Source organism: Electrona antarctica (genome assembly GCF_951216825.1).
Source record: "Electrona antarctica genome assembly, chromosome: 23".
Classification (NCBI taxonomy): Eukaryota; Metazoa; Chordata; class Actinopteri; order Myctophiformes; family Myctophidae; genus Electrona; species Electrona antarctica.
In genome coordinates, this window is record NC_136804.1 from 29,496,124 (window position 1) to 29,515,861 (window position 19,738).

The 19,738-nt window shown below is 42.9% G+C and overlaps 1 protein-coding gene across 1 annotated transcript; it reads right to left on the minus strand.

The window, feature by feature from the left end:
- Positions 1–1,940: 1,940 nt before the first annotated feature.
- LOC306916310 (uncharacterized protein) lies at positions 1,941–19,052 on the minus strand (the record flags this gene model as incomplete). The annotated part of the gene is made up of 5 exons (XM_079494144.1): positions 18,941–19,052; positions 15,271–15,381; positions 14,078–14,233; positions 11,001–11,273; positions 1,941–1,951 (listed from the first exon to the last, which is right to left on the minus strand). Exons 2-5 carry the CDS (start codon positions 15,299–15,301, stop codon positions 1,941–1,943), a joined length of 471 nt encoding a protein of 156 aa, XP_079350270.1. The 5' UTR covers positions 15,302–15,381; positions 18,941–19,052.
- Positions 19,053–19,738: the final 686 nt, after the last annotated feature.

Consider the following 19,738-nt stretch of genomic DNA (forward strand, 5'->3'; position numbering starts at 1 on the left):
TGTATGCCACATCCAAGCATAACTCCATAAGATATGTTACAATGGTGTGTGTGTGTAGAGCCCCTGTAAAAGGTACAATGTGTGAGTGAATGAATCACGCAGCGCTGTGTCTCTCTTCAAAACACAGACGGCACTTTACTTCGGGCGGCGGAGGATGGTAACCGCAAGGTTGCCAGTTCAAACCCGGGCTCCCCCAGAGTTAGTGTCGAAGTGTCCTTGGGCAAGACACTGAACCCCTAATTGCTCCTGATGTGCTGGTTGGTGCCTTGCATCATAGACATATAAAGGTAGATGCCCCTTTCGCCTCTGGAGCGTACGTGCTCCTGGGAGGGCAAAACGTTCCTGAGATTGCTTGTGAAGTGCAGCGGAAGCATGAGTGTGCGTCACAGAGTGCATGTTGGGGTCTGATAAGTCCCGGAAAAGATGCGCTGTGATTGGCCAGTAGTCACTTGAGTGGCAGCGTGACGTAGTGTGCCGTCCACTCTTCCGGTACCAGTGTAAATTATTCCGCCCTCCCGTCAACACACATGGCTCCAATGACCTGCAGCAACCAATGAGGCATCTATTTTTTTTATATCTATGCCTTGCATGGTTTCCGCCGCCATCGGTGTATATGAACGTGCGTGTGAATGGGTGAATGTAATGCACAATCTATGTAAAGCACCTTGGATAAAGGCACTATATACCATTTACCACCTAAAAATTTCACATACAATTACATTCTATCATCATTGTACAATAATAGCAGCAAACACTACTGCCATAAGCATGTGATCTTGTTACCATGAATTCTCCCCAAAATGACAGTCAAAATAAATGCACACTATGTGTAGCTCCCATGAATTCAGATACAATACCATTTTCTTATAACTGTAGCATCACCATCAGTAAATGTTCAGATTAACCACACTGAATATGAATTATACACAATGACATTATTTAAAAATAAAGGCACGATATCACATTAATTAGGAAAAGACCTTGTACTATGCTTATGCATAGAAAGTGTGCCAATAGCAAAAGTGCATCAAAAGTGCTTAAATGCAATTATACATTTGCATTTTGCATTTGTGAAGCACCACCCGCACGGGCGGAGCTTCACCTTCTATTACAAACACAAACCCCACTTCTGCCAGCTGCCTCGCTAGTCTAGTGGACTGCTCCCTCGACTTTGAATCCACACCTCATGAGTTCAAATCCTGTTACTATCATTATTTTTCCAACAACCACGATTTTTCCCTACAACTCCAGACTACTTTTTTGGAAAATACAGAAGTTATTGTGAGGTTAGGTTAAGGTTAGGTTTAGGTAGTTTAGGTAACCTTATAGAACACATAACAGATAAGAAGATCACTTACCACATTCACCGCCGATGATGTAGATCTAAGTCAAGTTTAAATCGCAGTAAGACAATGTCTTCTCCAGGCCCGCGGGAAGTACTTTACACTCGCAGGGGCTGAGCGTCTAGTAGGGGGTGCGCGCGCATAGCGCGCGCCGCAGAAATGCGCGTGCACGCGCATAATGCACGCGCATTTTCGCGCATTTTCACACGCAAACGTGGCCTTTACTTTCCCTCTCCACACGCAAGTTATATGAACGAACTGACACAGGCAATTAACCAGGATAAGGTGCCAATACTGTGATACAGCATATTGTATTCTTTTTTTTTCTTCTTCCCCTCCTGTTCGAGGGGGGGCTGTGCCTGGGGGGTGCTACAGCCCCCCCAGCACCCCTACTTCCCTCAGCCATGGTCTTCTCCGAATGTGAACAAAATACAGGGGTCTGTCACAAGTTAATTCTACATCCGGTTCCGATTCTGGTGGAACCGGAGCAATCTTCGTTCCTACTCTCACCAATGGTCATGAAGTGTGGGTCAAGCACCTTGAGTTCCAAACAAGCCCCAAAATACATCGGGGTGCGCTTGGAGAGAACTCTGTCATTCAACCAACACCTTGAACACGTGAGGGCAAAGGTCACATCAAGGGTCGCACTTATCCGTCGCCTCGCTGGTACGACCTGGGGAGCTTCCGCCAACACATTGCGGATTTCCACCCAAGCCCTGGTCTTCTCTGCAGCTGAATACTGTGCCCCAGTCTGGTGTAGGAGCCCACACGTACAGACCTCCTTCGGAGGCCGGCCTCTTCCACGTGGGACCAGAGACAAGGGCGTGGCTACTCGATACCGAGTTGGACATTTGAGGATGATACATGAAAGAAGATGTGTGGGTCATGACCAAAAGAATGAGGTTGCGAATACAAGCGGCCAAAATGAGTTTTTCGACAGCGGGCTGGCATCTCCCTTAGAGATTGGGTGAGAAGTTCAGCCACGCGAGAGAGACTCTGAGTAGAGTCGCTGCTTCTTCGCCTGGAAAGGAGCCAGCTTAGGTGGTTCGGGCATCTGGTTAGGATGCCTCTCGGGTGTCTCCCTAGGGAGGTCCTCGTCCCACTGGGAGGAGACCCCAGGGCAGACCAAGGCGCAGTTGGAGGAAACACATCGACTCACTGGCCTTGGAACGTCTCGGGATCCCCCAGGAGGAAGTCACTAATGTTGCTCTGGAGAGGGAAGTCTAGAGCTCTCTGGTGGAGCTATTGCCCCCGCAACCAGACTACGGATAAGCGGTTGAAGATGGATGGATGGATGGTGGAACCTTCAAAATAAGGGTTTCACTGACAAATGCTGGCGGTTAAGTGAGAATTTCAACAGAGATAAACTGGTGAGCCCAGAGTGGATGGTAACACCAACGCTGGTAATCAGACCCACAGCTAACGGGCTTCAGAGATTTCTGCAGGAAACCCTAGTCCTAGGGCCATATCTTGCCTTACCCTTTATCCCTAAACGTATTAGCCATATTTTACTATTAAACAAAGACGACCAATCGACACACTGTGAGCTTGTAGATTCACTAGATTGGCTATTTGAACTATTTTAAAATGTTTTTCACAATAGTAAAAAAAATAATATATATAAATACGTTTTGTCTTTGTCTATATCAGTAACATTTTAGCTCCCCGGGACACGTCATGACGTTGCTCCGAAGAGTGTAACCAAATGGACGAGTCCTTCCTCAGAACATTTTCAGATGGGGGTCCCTGGCATTCAACATTTTCAGATGGGGGGTCCCTGGCATTCAACATTTTCAGATGGGGGGTCCCTGGCATTCAACATTTTCAGATGGGGGGTACCTGGTACAGCATATTTTCAGATGGGGGTCCCTGGCACAGCATATTTTCAGATGGGGGTCCCTGGTACAACATATTTTCAGATGGGGGTCCCTGGTACAACATATTTTCAGATGGGGGTCCGTGGCACAACATATTTTCAGATGGGGGTCCGTGGTACAACATATTTTCAGATGGGGGTCCCTGGCACAACATATTTTCAGATGGGGGTCCCTGGTACAGCATATTTTCAGATGGGGGTCCCTGGTACAGCATATGTTCAGATGGGGATATTCGGATCCGACACAATATGTTCAGGTGATCCCTGGCACAAACCCTTTTCAGATGGGTACCAGTCCCTGGCACAATTATGTACAGATGGGGGTCCGCGGACAAATGTATACATTTGTCCGCAGTAACGTTGTTATGGTTATGCAAGTTTGTTTGGTATCCAGAATACCAAACAACTTACTCGCCCATTTACCAACTCGGCCCGGGCGAACTGCGCGGCCTGCTATTCCTAAAGTAACCACACAATGCAGCCAATTAGCCAAACAATGTATTACTGCTGCTGGTAACTACTGAGCAGAGATTAAAATAGGGTGCACTTTGCATCCCAAAACGCAGTTTATAGTTAAGGGACGCAATAAAACAACGACCTCTGCATCCACGGGATGCACTACTGTAGTACTGTACTGTTTTTTATTCTAGTTTATTTTGCTAGCTATAGTTACAATAAACGTTTCTTCTTCTGTTTTCTACATGAATATAACCACATTATAACCATATAAAATGAAATGGGAGTTAAAAGCTGCGATTTGTAAAAATGGCAAAATATGACTCCCAACGTCGTTGAAGTGCGACTCATCAAATGTCCCTGGGACTCATCTAAAAGACCATCCCTGCATCCCAGGACTCATTTACATTGAAAACCTATTTACATCACTGCTACTGGTTGTTTATAATCACATGTATAACAAACAAATAGATGAAAAACACAACATGAATCAGTTCATCTTTTCACCTGTAGCTGTAGCTGTGTTTCTTTCAGTTGGTTGAGCTGCTAACAAACGTCCTCTCCTGCTGCTTAACGACGACACTGTTTTCAAACGAAACGTTTCTTTGTAGAATCAAAGCAGTCTGGCGAACAGCCAGTGTTCTTTTTGGCTAATCTAAGCTAGCAAATAGCCAAATAGCTACCGGTGGACGATCTCTTCAAAATAAGAGTACCACCTAAAGTATTTAAAAACGATTCATTTGCACATTAAAACTATAAATTAAGATCAAGAATTAAACGATGCTATAAGACACACATTATGTTTCTGTATAAAAATAAGTAATGAAATAACATAACATTATAAAAAGGTTATCTAAATGGATGAATGCTATTCACTGGAGTGCATGGCCTTTACAAATTGGACGCTGGACAAAAATCGGTGCTATGTTTCAACTAGTGTGACATATGCACGCGTTCGGGAAGACCTCCTCTACAACACCACACCCTCCGCTAGGTAGCAGATGTGTAAAAAAAAAAATTGGCATGCCATCTAGTGAGTTCAGAGAGGCAGTGTTGTTTTTGGCAGAACATTTTGATTTGAATGTCATAAGATTTTAGTCGACTAATTCTACAGTTGATTTAGACTAAAATGTGTTTTGGCGGGCCTTGATGTTGTCGTAATGACTGATTTTACACTTGCTGAAAATAGCCGATCTACAAGCTCACAACGTGTCGCGCTCTACAACACCACACCCTCCGCTAAGCAGCAAAAATGTGTAAAAAAAAAGGGCATGCCATCTAGTGAGATCAGAGGTAAAAATGTGCCATTTCCAGAATAAAGTGGACGCTGGACAAAAATCTGTACCATGTTTCAACTAGTGTGACATAGGCACGCGTTCGGGGAGACCTCCTCTACAACACCACAGGCACACACCACTGTACCTTGTTATGAGGGTTAGGGTTATTCCATGAATTATTTCACTCCGTTGTGCAGTTTAACCCATTTTGACCTAAAAATGTCTTCTACATCCTGACAGTTTTCTGAAAAAGATATGTTTCTATGTCAGTCGTTCTTCGATTTTTCAAAAATAGCAGACCTACAAGCTCATAGCGCGCCACTTGGTGGCGCGCTATGAGCTTGTAGATCTGCTATTTTTCAATAGCTAAAGCATAACATAATGCTAACACCAAAAGGGGTTCCCGCCCTAGTAAATATTAGAAATAAAAATAGGCTCTCATTGACTTCCATTGTAACGGGTCAACAACTGTCAAAGTCACTCTTTTAGCACATAAACGAACACAACAAAAGTTGATTCTGACAGGTTATCATTATCACATCAGGAAAACTCAGGAAAATGTTTTATTTTTAATTGAAAAAAAATCAACTTTGCAATCATGCAGCCCGTTTGGCAAAAAAGTACTTATGTTACATATTTTGCGTAATACATGTTTTAGAAAGGTTTTTGTTTATTAACAAAATCAATAGGCAAAAACAATGAGTAGTAAAATATTTTTCCAGGAACATTGATAAATTCCAAAACCTTTTCCAGGACTGGACCATGTTTAATTTCAAAGTATTTCTAGTAATGTCATGACCGTGAGAACCCTGCTTGAAGGAACACTTCAACACTTACTTACAATTTAGGTATTCAGTGGAGGCGCTTATCCAGACTTTTAGGAGAAGGAGGGAGACCCACACACTGCCACTTGCTGGTTCAAGAACCTTGTATTTTGTGTCCACAATATGCAACCTTTCGACCTTCATCAGGCATGATCTTATCCACACTTAAAAGTGCAAAATCTTAGAGGAGAGGATAACATTGGCCACTTTTTTTTGTTTTGTTTTAATAAAATTGTCACAATTGATCCAGTCCAGATGCTTGTCATGATAATTATTGTTAAAGGTCTAGTGACGATTATTATTCTATTTTTTCTGACATCAATTGCACCCACAAAACCCTGAACTTTGGACATTCAGTGGATTTTCTGTGGTCTGCACAGATTACATTCAAATAAAACAACAAAACAGTAAAATTATATTTAAAAAAAACAGCAACTTAATTAGCAATACATGCCTGTAATGGCATCCTCTAGCAAAAACGTATAATAAAAGTCAACATAAATGGTTTGTTAATACGTTTTAAGGGTTTATAATGAGAAGAAAACAAAGGAGCTGGAGCATGGAGGCCTTTATTGACAGTATAATAATCCAATATATTTTCCTTGTCTATCGACCTCCCTACGATCATACAGCCATTTCATTTGATCCTCCCAATGAGCTCATTATACTGGAAACTAAAGGTGCACAAATTAATTGGCGTATTTATGCCGTATCGGTATCGATCCGATCTCAAAATAACTTTCACCGATATTGTTGACGCAATAATAACATGACCGTCAATAGCTTTGTACTTGCAGAGCGGCCAGTCTGCCGGTCTCTTTAACTGGGCGGCAGTGGCTCAGGGGTAGAGTTTCCGGATGGTAACCGCAAGGTCGCCAGTTCGAACCCGGCTCCCCCAGAGTTAGTGTTGAAGTGTCAACAATTTACAATTTACAATTTAGGCATTTAGCAGACGCTCTTAATCCAGAGCGATTTACATTAGGCAAGAACAAAAGTATGGGAATACATCACATATATAAAATGCATTTATTTTATATTTATTTAAGTGCTATCTAAGGGGGTAGGATAAGTGCTATGGGCCATGATGGAGTCTGAAAAGGTGGGTCTGAAAAGGTGGGTCTTCAGACTACGGCGGAAGATTGGGAGTGATGCTGCAGTTCTGATTGCAACGGGGAGTGCATTCCACAGTTTTGGGGCCAGAAGGGAGAAGAGTTTGGGACGTGTGGAGCGTTGTCCCGGCGTTTTTAGTGAGGGTACTTCCAGCTTTCCTGCGTTGGCTGATCTGAGTGCGCGGGAGGGTTTGTAGGGTTCAATCATGCTTGCAAGATATGGGGGAGCCATACCTTTGGTTGCTTTGAATGCCAGCATCAGAGTTTTGTATTCTGTGCGGGCAGCGACTGGGAGCCAGTGCAGGGAGCGGAGCAGGGGGGAGACATGTGAGAATTTTGGCTGGTTGAAGACCAGACGAGCTGCGGCATTTTAGTGTCCTTGAGCAAGACACTGAACCCCTAATTGCTCCTGATGTGCTGGTTGGTACCTTGCATGGTTTCCGCTGCCATCAGTGTATGAATGTGTGTGTGTGAATGGGTGAATGTAATGCACAATCTATGTAAAGCGCCTTGGATAAAGGCGCTATATAAATGCACCATTTACCATTTTAACCCATTCTGGGCGGGAACCCCTTTTGGTGTTTTAAGCCTTACAGTATGTTATGCTTTAGCTGTTGAAAAATAGCAGATCTACAAGCTCATAGCTACGAGCTTGTAGGTCTGCTATTTTTTGAAAAAACGTGAAAATGTGGCGCAAATCTTTATATATATTCTTTCAGAGCGAACGTTTTTAACTCATATATTTTCTTCTGGGGGGGGGGTCTCTGGAACAACATATTTTCAGATGGGGGTCCGTGGCCAAATACACATAATTCTGGGGGTCCTTGACATGAAATATTGAGCACCACTGAGTATACTGATATATATTCTATATCAGTGGTGCTCAATATTAGCAAAGGGCTACTGTAATGGCAATTTTAGAATGTCAATTATACTATTCAATAAGTATTATTTTGTATTCCATTCAGTCAAATAGAAGGGAACGATCACTCACTATGCATTCAGACTGACCAACAGCTGTCACCTAACAGCTGAAGCTGTAGCTCCAAGCCAGGCAATTAAGGTGTTAATATTACCACATCTCATCCTTTATCCTACTGTAAAAACACCATGTCAGCAAATACACATTTACTGAGTTCCATTTTAGAACAGAACCAACTATAGCTGTAAATCTGACAGCTGGAGTTCCCATGCTTACTAGACCATTGTCAACAAGTGCTGTGAGAATAGCATGTTGTTTCCTGCTTGCTCTAATGTCGACCATAAACGGAGACGTGAACCACCACCTGTTATCATCTGTCTATTTCCTGTTGTATTTGAATAAACACCTGTCACTGACTGTCTATTTGGGGGGGGGTGTTTGGGAAATAAAGGGGAGGTAAATCAGGGACTGAGGGAGAATGGACGGGGTGATGCTACGACTGACTGTACTGAGATGAGCTAACAACTTGAAATAAAGAACGATGCCACGATCTTGATGCTGGGTCCTGCTTCCAACTCTGTCTGCTGATCACAAATAATGAGACCAGATTCTCCCTTAACACTACTTTGAACAGCACACAAGGATAGCTAAAGGGGGCTGCAGTGTTTAAGAGCAGAGGGTAATGATTTTAGGCAACACAATAATGAATGAATAGTGCAACACTGTTTTTGTTTTGTCCTGTGAGAAATGTGGACACAAAGGTGTAACTTTCAGATTACTTGATACATTGAAACTCTTGTCACAATTGTGTACATTGGAAAGTATTTCATCCAGTGTGGCTAAGCCGGTGTCGCTTGAGCTGATATGACTGACAAAAACTCTTATCACAATGTTTACATTGGAAAGGTTTTTCTCCAGTATGGATAAGCTGGTGTGTTTTCAGACCACCTGACCTACCAAAACTCTTATCACAATGTTTACATTGGAAAGGTTTTTCTCCAGTGTGAACACGCATGTGTTTAATCAGGTCACCTGACCGACCGAATCTCTTGCCACAATGTATACACTGGAATGGTTTTTCTCCAGTGTGAACACGCTGGTGTTTAAACAGGTCACCTGACTGACCGAATCTCTTGCCACAATGTTCACACTGGAAAGGTTTTTCTCCAGTATGGATAACCTGGTGTGTTTTCAGACAACCTGACCTACCAAAACTCTTATCACAATGTTTACATTGGAAAGGTTTTTCTCCAGTATGGCTAACCTGATGTTTTTTCAGAGCAGTTGAACTACTGAAACTCTTATCACAATGTTTACATTGGAAAGGTTTTTCTCCAGTGTGAACACGCTGGTGTTTAATCAGGTCACTTGACTGACTGAATCTCTTGCCACAATGTATACACTGGAATGGTTTTTCTCCAGTGTGATCACGCTGGTGTTTAATCAGGTCACTTGACTGACCGAATCTCTTGCCACAATGTTCACACTGGAATGGTTTTTCTCCAGTGTGAACACGCTGGTGTTTAATCAGGTCACCTGACTGACCGAATCTCTTGCCACAATGTATACACTGGAAAGGTTTTTCTCCAGTGTGGCTAAGCCGGTGTCGCTTGAGCTGATATGACTTACAAAAACTCTTATCACAATGTTTACATTGGAAAGGTTTTTCTCCAGTATGGATAAGCTGGTGTCTTTTCAGACCACCTGACCTACCGAAACTCTTGTCACAATGTTTACACTGGAAAGGTTTTTCTCCAGTATGGATAACCTGGTGTGTTTTCAAACCATATGACCTACCGAAACTCTTGTCACAATGTTTACATTGGAAAGGTTTTTCTCCAGAATGCACACGCCGGTGTATTTTCAAGTCAGACGATGAGGTAAAACTCTTATCACAATGTTCACAGTGGAAAGCTTTTTCTCCAGTGTGGCTAAGCCGGTGTCGCTTGAGCTGATATGACGTACAAAAACTCTTATCACAATGTTTACATTGGAAAGGTTTTTCTCCAGTATGGATAAACTGGTGTGTTTTCAGACCATCTGACCTACCGAAACTCTTATCACAATGTTTACATTGGAAAGGTTTTTCTCCAGAATGCACACGCCGGTGTATTTTCAAGTCAGACGATGAGGTAAAACTCTTATCACAATGTTCACAGTGGAAAGCTTTTTCTCCAGTGTGGCTAAGCCGGTGTCGCTTGAGCTGATATGACTTACAAAAACTCTTATCACAATGTTTACATTGGAAAGGTTTTTCTCCAGTATGGATAAACTGGTGTGTTTTCAGACCACCTGACCTACCGAAACTCTTATCACAATGTTTACATTGGAAAGGTTTTTCGCCGGTATGCAAATAATGGTGTCTTTTCAGGGTAGACGATGCAGTAAAACTCTTGTCACAGTGTTTACAGTGGAAAGCTTTTTCTCCAGTATGGATAACCTGGTGTTTTTTCAGAGCAGTTGAACTTCTGAAACTCTTATCACAATGTTTACATTGGAAAGGTTTTTCTCCAGTGTGAACACGCTGGTGTTTATGCAGTGTACCTGACTGACCGAAACTCTTGTCACAATGTTTACACTGGAAAGGTTTTTCTCCAGTATGGATATCCTGGTGTGTTTTCAAACCATATGACCTACTGAAACTCTTGTCACAATGTTTACATTGGAAAGGTTTTTCTCCAGAATGCACACGCCGGTGACTCCTCAGCTGATATGACTGACCGAAACTCTTGTCACAATGTTTACACTGGAAAGGTTTTTCTCCAGTATGGATAACCTGGTGTGTTTTCAAACCATATGACCTACCGAAACTCTTATCACAATGTTTACATTGGAAAGGTTTTTCGCCGGTGTGCAAATAATGTTGTCTTTTCAAAGCATATGACCTACTGAAACTCTTGTCACAATGTTTACATTGGAAAGATTTTTCTCCGGTGTGGACACGCTGGCGTTTCTTCAGGTCACCTGACAGAGAGAGAGAGATACAGAAAGACAAAGATGGTCGGAGTGTGAGAGGGGGGAGCGAAGGGGAGAGGCAGGATAAAAATGGTGAGTACAGATTACTCGAAAAGCTTCCATCATCGTGTTTGGCAGTCCTACGGCTTCCCCGTTAATATTTATTTTTAGTCATTATGCCAACTGCCAGTGTTCCCCACACATGTAGTTCCTGTGCCTGTGTTTAACAATGACTGACCTCCAGTTGTCTCCGCCCAATCATCACTGTCTTCAGTGTCGGATTCACGCTCGACTTCAACTTCAGAGCAGTGCGAAGAGATGTCTTCATCGTCTTCTTCACCTTTCACTGCTAGTAATGTCAACGTTGACCCGACAGGTTCCTCTGGTCTTTGAAGTAGCTCCTCCTGTTCATCTTTAATGTGTGGATGCACTGGTTTCTCCTGGAGCAGACTGGGGCTCCTCTCCTGTTTAGGGGAAACCTCCTCTTTACACACAACCATGTGCATGATGTCTAGGAGCAGAAAAATAACATGATGGTCAACACTGGATTCCTAAAATGTAAATCCATTCTTCTTCCATGTTCCATGTGCAAAATGACTACTGTATCACATACCAAGATAAGATTGACTAAACCGTTACCAACAACAGATTAGATTACACTTCTGAATGTTTTAGCAAGATTTGAGCTTTCTTTTTTTTTTATAGATTTGAGCTGTTTTTAAATACAAAAAAAGGAAAAAAAGTAGTAGTAATACATTTAATTAAGCAAAAGGGAGTTCCACTGGCCTTAGATAGCACTTTATGTAGACTTAGATAGTATTTTAAACAGACTTATAGCTTGTTACGTAGACAGTAGGCATGTCCCGATACCGATACTTGTATCGGAATGCCCTCCGATATGCCCTTATTTGGTCATATCGGAATCGGCAAGTACGCCCCGCACCAATCCGATACCACATTTTATTTAATCACGTGATGCGCGCAGCACGGTGAGACGGGGCCGCCGGTATTGAAAACGCGCATCTCCAGCCGTAGGTGTGAACGGCTTTGCCGACGTGCGAATAGGGGACAATTTAAAACAAAGGCGGCTTGCTGTAGTTTGCGACGAACATAAATTTGCATGCACAAGGGCTGCCAAGTAGGCTATCTTTTGTTGTTTTTCTTTCTCCCCCTCTCTTCGAAGTTAGACTGGACAAATAAACTCTAAACTGACTGGGCCAATAATGCACTGTATTAAACCCAAATGTATCGCATTTGGGTTTAATACAACTCTGTGCATGTCTGCACCGAGTCGAAACTTTTCATGGACTCGGACAATAAAACTAACGAGAGCACTCAGCACAGAGCAGCAGTCTAACTGCGGAGGGAGGAAAATGACAAAACCAAGTGAGAGCTGTTTCTGTTTGTGACATGACGTGCTGCGAGCTCGCAGATCTACGCTTCATGCAACGAATGTAAATGGTAAATGGTAAATGGTGCATTTATATAGCGCCTTTATCCAAGGCGCTTTACATAGATTGTGCATTACATTCACCCATTCACACACACATTCATACACCGATGGCGGCGGAAGCCATGCAAGGTAACAACCAGCACATCGGGAGCAATTTGGGGTTCAGTGTCTTGCCCAAGGACACTTCGACATGTAGACAGGAGGAGCCGGGATTCGAACCGCTGACCCATGGATCATTGGACGACCTGCTCTACCTCCTGAGCCACAGCCGCCCTGTACCGTACATTCGTTCTATTAAAGGGTAGATCGCTACCGTTTAGGGGCTGGGAGCAGCCCCCAAACGGGAGCGGATCTACCCTTTATAGAACGAACGTACCAATATGCTGTGAGCTTAGCCTGTTGCTAACGTGACCCCCTCCTCTCTCTCTCACTCTCTCTCTCTCTCGCGTCTCTCTCTCTCTCTCTCTCCCCCCCGTTGAAGTTGCAATAGTTGGATCACTGCAGTGTTGCACTGTTCATATTAGCTGCTTTGATATTATAGGAAATGGCCTACCATACACCATACATTTTATGTTTGTTATTATTTGCATCTAAACTGCAGTAAATAGGATAGTAAATATTACTGTGACCAGATTTGACTGAGGGACTGCCATTGGATTTTTTTTCATGTCATATGAAAGCAGGGAATCCTGGTTTAAAATTGATGTGTTGATTTTATTATGGTATTTACCATAGGCAATATGCCAATATTGTTATAAAAAGTTAAAATGACCAGTGAGCACCCGCAACTGCAGCTTTTAATATTTTATGAGGACTTGGTTTCAATAAATGAGTCCAGTACATTTTACAGGGTTCTAACTGTCTAACAGACCCAAAATGTGATTTATTCATTATGATCAGTTTGAAAAGTAGAAATATAGGCCTCCTTCTTATAGCTGCCTCCTTCCAATAAAAGCCCGGTATCAGAATCGGTTGAGACAAATAAAAGCCCCCGGATTATAAATGAGGATTTACGGTACATGTACACTTTTTTTAAAAAGCACTCTGGTATCGGTATCGGCTAACACAGAAATTGTTGGATCGGAATCGGATCGGAAATGAAAAATGTGTATCGTCCCGATACACATTTTTCATTTCCGATCCGATTCCGATCCCTAGTAGACGGCACTAGAATTGCATTTTATGTAGTCATAGCACTTTATAGTACACATGTATAATATATAATATAGTATAGTATGTATAGTTTACATAGATACTCCACTGTTACATTCTTAGTTTACACATGATTAATGTTAACTACTTTTTATATATGTGACGTATGCCATGCTTTTGTTATTGCTTAATGTAAGTCACTCTGGATTAAGAACGTCTGCTAAATGCCTAAATTGTAAATTTATTGTCACAGCAAATATTATATTTGAATCATGAAATTGTCAAACAATTTAAAAATAAATTACTTCACACCTGAGCTCTGATTTGGGAGTAAATTAATCATGCCACATGACGTTATGAAACAGAAGCACTTCTGACAATGAAAAAGCTTTAAATGTGGACCAATGGTAGCTTAACAATCTATGTAGAACAGTTTCATGGCGTAGCTCTGTACGTCTGTAAATGGGTTTGTCCAAAATATTAATGTTCGTTAACATTTCAGGAGATTAGGAAAACTTCAGAGTATGACAAATCAGAAAGTCCATGATTCCATTTGCACAGAATCCAATATGGTTTGAAATTACACAAGCGACCGGACTATATTATGAGTGTCCTAGTATTTTTTTGCCATCGTTATTGTACAGTGAAACTGAAAATCAGACATTGTGGCAGCCCTACAGAAACAGAAAGGAAGAGCACATGAAACTTACTGAGGTGTGGGTGGTCTTCAGGTTCCTGTTTAATAGAAACCTCTTCAGGTTCCTGTTTAATAGAAACGTCTTCAGGTTCCTCCTGTTTAATAGAAACGTCCCTGGCTGAGTCTGGAGAGTTCATCTTCACCTGCAGTCTGGACTCCACACACCGGTCTGAAAACAAGTGAACAAGGAAGGACTTTCCATTTAGACCTGAGGACGATTCTACAAATGCCTTCTAAATCATGACAGTTTTCAGAAAAAACAATGTTTCTATGTCAGTGGTTCTCAACCTTTTTCATGTCAAGGACCCCCGGAATTATCTGTATTTGGCCGCGGACCCCCATCTGAAAATATGTGGTTCCAGGGACCCCCCCCCCCCCCCCCCAGAAGCAAAGACTTGAGTTCAAAACGTTCGCTCTGAAAGAATATATTCAAAGATTGTTTGGGGATCTGGATGTTGCCCCCGGGTTCCCCCACACACTACAGTTGCACCGCTCACTTCACACAGGTGTGATTTTTTTCCCTAGGATAGCTGCGGGAAGGAGCGTTTGTTTTACGCCGCCGGGCTACTACTAGTAGGGTTAGTAGTCCACTAGACGAGCTGCCTCGCTGGTCTAGTGGACTGCTCCCTCGACTTTGAATCCACACCTCACGAGTTCAAATCCCGTTACTATCATTATTTTAACAACAACCATGGACTACTTTTTTACGATTTTCCCTACAACTCCAGACTACTTTTTTTGGAAAATACGGTAGTTATTGTGAGGTTAGGTTAAGGTTAGGTTTAGACATAGTGTTTTGTGAGGTTAGGGTTAGGTTTAGGCATAGTTTTGTGAGGTTAGGCATACCACTTGTGTGCGGTCCAAAACACAGACCAGCGCTCCCTACTCCACTGACAAACAACCAATCACAAGCCGTAAAAAACGCAGCTATGCTAGGAAAAAAAAAACTCGCCTACCGGAACCACTGAGACAGACCAAAACACCGGAGACGATAGAGCGTCTGTATTGGCAGCGTATAGACTCACTAAATTGAGAAAGGACGCAATCATGTCACTTGATGGAGGACTTGTGTGTGTGTGTTGAAAAGCCGGTCGGTAGGGTACTTTTTGTTTTTGCAGGGCAGGCGGGATGTTGATTCATTTGTTTGGCGGGGCAAGTTGGCTCCCAGGGCACGCATCACCTGACCCGCGCATCACCATTACATACCTATCCTGTACAACGTCACTACAGGTCTCATCCTTGCATCAATCAGTCCACCTCTCTCGGTTCCTCTTTGGAGGCCATGTGTTGATCCAGTAGATCTCTCCCTGTGGCGATCTGTAGAAATAAAATACCTTTTAGTTCTCATTCAGTAACCTTACATACATACAGTATTTCATAGAACAGTGGTTACATTCAGTAACCTTATAGAACACATAACAGATAGGAAGAAGATCACTTAAACACATTCACCGCCGATGACGTAGATCTACGTCAAGTCTAAGACAATGTCTTCTCCGAGTGTGTCAGGGGTCTGTCACAAGTTAATTCTACATCCGGTTCCGATTCTGGTGGAACCTGTCTACCGAGCAATCTTCGTTCCTACTCTCACCAATGGTCATGAAGTGTGGGTCAAGCGCCTTGAGTTCCAAACAAGCCCCAAAATACCTCTGGGTGCGCTTGGAGAGAACTCCATTCAACCAACACCTTGAAGACGTGAGGGCAAATTGGATTTTCAACCAAACATCCAGACCCCCAGGAATGCGGCCAGGGGGCCGGGCCGGTTCCGGCGTGCCGCCCCGCGTTTGAAACGGTTGTGGGGGTCCCTCTACTGTACTGTACTGTACTCTACTCTACTCTACTCTACTCTACTCTACTCTACTCTACTCTACCACACCCAAAATCATCATATATACACTTTAACCCAGCCACCCACCCACACACACATAGCTCCGTAAGGGAGTGGTTGCACCACTAAAAACAATATAAATACACTTATAGGGATAAGGGGTAAGATTTGTCTTTGTCTATATAGTGTAGCCCCATATGTGCCCTCTCCCTACGCTCATTCTGTAGCTCCGAGATGAGGTCACACACAGGGCCCCTCCCACCCCGTTCAGAAACGGTGCATGTTTCCACAAGGAACGATTCTTACCCTTTTCTAAACAATGAATCGAAAACGTGAAGCGGTAGAAAGGGTTTACACTAATTCAAACTTAGCAACGTCCAAGAAAATCCAACTTTAAACGGTTACACGAGCGTCTAGCGGTTGTTTAGCATGTTATTCAAGGAAGTTGAAAAGCTTTAGCGCCTCCCCGGCGCCTCCCCTGGACGAAAATTTCCAACTGACTTCAGTTCACTCGACGTGCACGCGCACACGCACAAATCCCTTGATAAACATGGAAGCGGCTGACTAAACCAACCGCTGTAACGCTCGTAACCGTTTAAACTCGGATTTTCTTGGACGTTGCTAAGTTTGAATTAGTGTAAACCCTTTCTACCGCTTCACGTTTTCGATTCATTGTTTAGAAAAGGGTAAGAATCGTTCCTTGTGGAAACATGCGCCGTTTCTGAAAGATGTGGGAGGGGCCCTGTGTGTGACCTCATCTCGGAGCTACAGAATGAGCGTAGGGAGAGGGCACATATGGGGCTAATATCAGTGTAACATTTTAGCTCCCCGGGACACGTCATGACGTTGCTCCGAAGAGTGTAACCAAATGGATGAGTCCTTTTAACCTGAGGACGATTCTACAAATGTCTTCTAAATCCTGACAGTTTTCTGAAAATCCTATGTTTCTATGTCAGTGGTTCTCAAACATTTTCATGTCAAGGACCCCCAAAAATATATGTAGCCTATTTGGCCGCTGACCCCCAACTGAAAATATGTTGTTCATATTTACTATTTCTATGTGGCCTGTATAACATTAATTACCATAAGGTGAACTTATATAGGTGATGATGGTGAGAGATGTTAGAAACAAATCTGTAGGCCTATTAAACAGCCGTTTTGGAAATCGGAGGCTAATCTTTCCGGTGATAAAATGGCCACCAACGTAATCAAAAAAGTCAACCAAAGAACAAGATTCCTTTACAGGATTTCCTCACTGGTCAACAAAAACACCTTGAAGACCTTAACAGGAGCCCTCGTACAAGGTTTCTTTGACTATGCATGCTATGCATGCAGACTATGCAGTATGCACCTCCTGGTACCACAGCACCTCAAAGGCCCTTAAAACTAGGCTCCAGACTTCCCAAAACAAACTGGTCAGGGCGTCAGGCTCCTACTTGGCCTCACCCCCCGAACCCACCTCACCCCTGCCCACTTTGACAGGCTGGAATGGCTTAGGGTCGACGACAGAGTACAGCATCTTGCAATGGGTCTGGTCCACAAGATTCGATACACCACCAAGATACCCATGTACCTGTCTGATACTTCCTTAATGTTAACGAAGTCCACACCCATAACACCAGAGGAAGTGCAACGAACCATGTACAACCCAGATTCGGCACAAACAAGGGACTAAATTATTTTCGCTCCTATGCCACCAAAATGTGGAACGCCCTACCAACAGTCATTAAGACATGCAAATCCCTTGACTCCTTCAAAACCGCTCTCAAAGGGCACCTACGGACGGCTGCAATTCGAAACTGGCCTCCGTTAAATCTGAATCCCCCCCCCCTGTCCACCCCCTTTTTCCCCTTACTGTATATGTTTATTTTCCCTTTTTACCTCCCTTATGATGAATTCCTGTTCTGTTCTTTGACTATATATATAGAAGTGTCTATTTGTACGTCTCTAAATGTTTTGATAAATTGAACAAGGTGGACCCTCTTGTAAAGTGTAATGCTTAATTGGGTTGTCCACTCACAGTTAACAGTCTTTGTATTGAGTTTGTGCTTGCATTTATAAAACGAAGTGTTGTACATAGACAGTCACAGGAAGAAGGCTAGTGTCTTCCTGTTGGTTTCTCAACAACAATCACAACACAACAACAAAACACAAGGCTAAACAAAAGGTGTGCAACCACAACGCAATGTGAGTGTCCGTCCGTCTCCCCGACGCTTCTTAATCCAAACGAGAATCAGATCGGTTGGTATGTTTTGTTTAAATTGGTATTGACGAGGACAGCTACGCAGTGTAGGGTCCGTGTAGGACCACAATGGAACATCTGCAGTTACTAGGACGACGGAGACGCGGTTTCAAGTTGATCTGATTTCATGTTAATCTTCTTCACCGGAAATTCGAGTCTAGTTTTTACGTTTGTGCCTCAAAATCACTCTTACCTTGTATAAATGTAAATTTTAATCCACTCCGTCCATACTGTCTCGGAATCCTCCATCGTAAATGCGCAACAGAACATTGGCCGCGCCCCTAGCGGCCAGGGTTCTGTTGCGCATTTACAATGGAGAGAAAACCAAGATGGCCGCCAGATTCCGAGACAGAGTATGGACAGAGTGGATTAAAATACATTTTTTATTGAAAACTACGGTCGTACGCGGTGTAATTGTTTGCCGAACACCCACCGGACAAGTGGGGCAAAACATACAGGAGCTTAGATTTTGCATTTGTACAAGGTAAGAGTGATTTTGAGGCACAAACGTAAAAACTAGACTCGAATTTTCGGACAGAGAGAGATTCGTCAGAATCGAAAAAAACCTCTACGAGAGTCTAAATCTTGGGCTAGGGCTTATCCTTTCAATAAAGGTATATATACCAACTCGGCCCGGGCGTACAGCCGGTGGAACTGCGCGGCCTGGTATTCATAAAGTAACCACACAGTGCAGTCAATTAGCCAAACAATGTATTACTGCTGCTAGTAACTACTGGTTGTTTATAATCACATGTATAACAAACAAATAGATGAAAAACACAACATGAATCAGTTCATCTTTTCACCTGTAAACTGTAGCTGTGTTTCTTTCAGTTGATTGTGCTGCTAACAAACGTCCTCCTCCTGCTGCTTAACGACGACGTTTTAGTTTTCTTTGTATATGAATCAGCAGTCTGGCGAACAGCCAGTGGTTTTTGGCTAATCTAAGCTAGCGGCACTGTTTTTTTTAGCAAAGCAGCCTTTAAGGGCACTGTTCTTTTGGCAAATCTAAGTGAGCAAATATAAGACTTCCGGGGGACGATCTCTTCAAAATAAGAGTACCCTCTAGAGTATTGAAAAAAAATTAATTTGCACATTAAAACTATAAATTAAGCATTTAAACGATGCTATAGGACACACATTATGTTTCTGTGTAAAAATAAGTAATAAGTAATGTTTCTGTGTAAAGATAAGTAATTAAAAAGTTATCTAAATGGATAAATGCTATTCACTGGAGAGCATGGACTTTATAAAGTGGACGCTGGACAAAAATCCCTGCTATGTTTCGACTAGTGTGACATACGCACGCGTCCGGGGAGACCTCCTCTACAACACCACACTGTCCGCTAAGCAGCAGAGGTGTAAAACAAAAATTGGCACCAGGTCACAGGTCAAAAAATGTCAAAAAAAAATCCCATTTCCAGACTACAGTGGACTAAAGTGGACGCTGGACAAAAATCCCTGCTATGTTTCGACTAGTGTGACATACGCACGCGTCCGGGGAGACCTCCTCTACAACACCACACTGTCCGCTAAGCAGCAGAGGTGTAAAACAAAAATTGGCACCAGGTCAGATGTAAAAAAACTTTAAAAAACTTCCCATT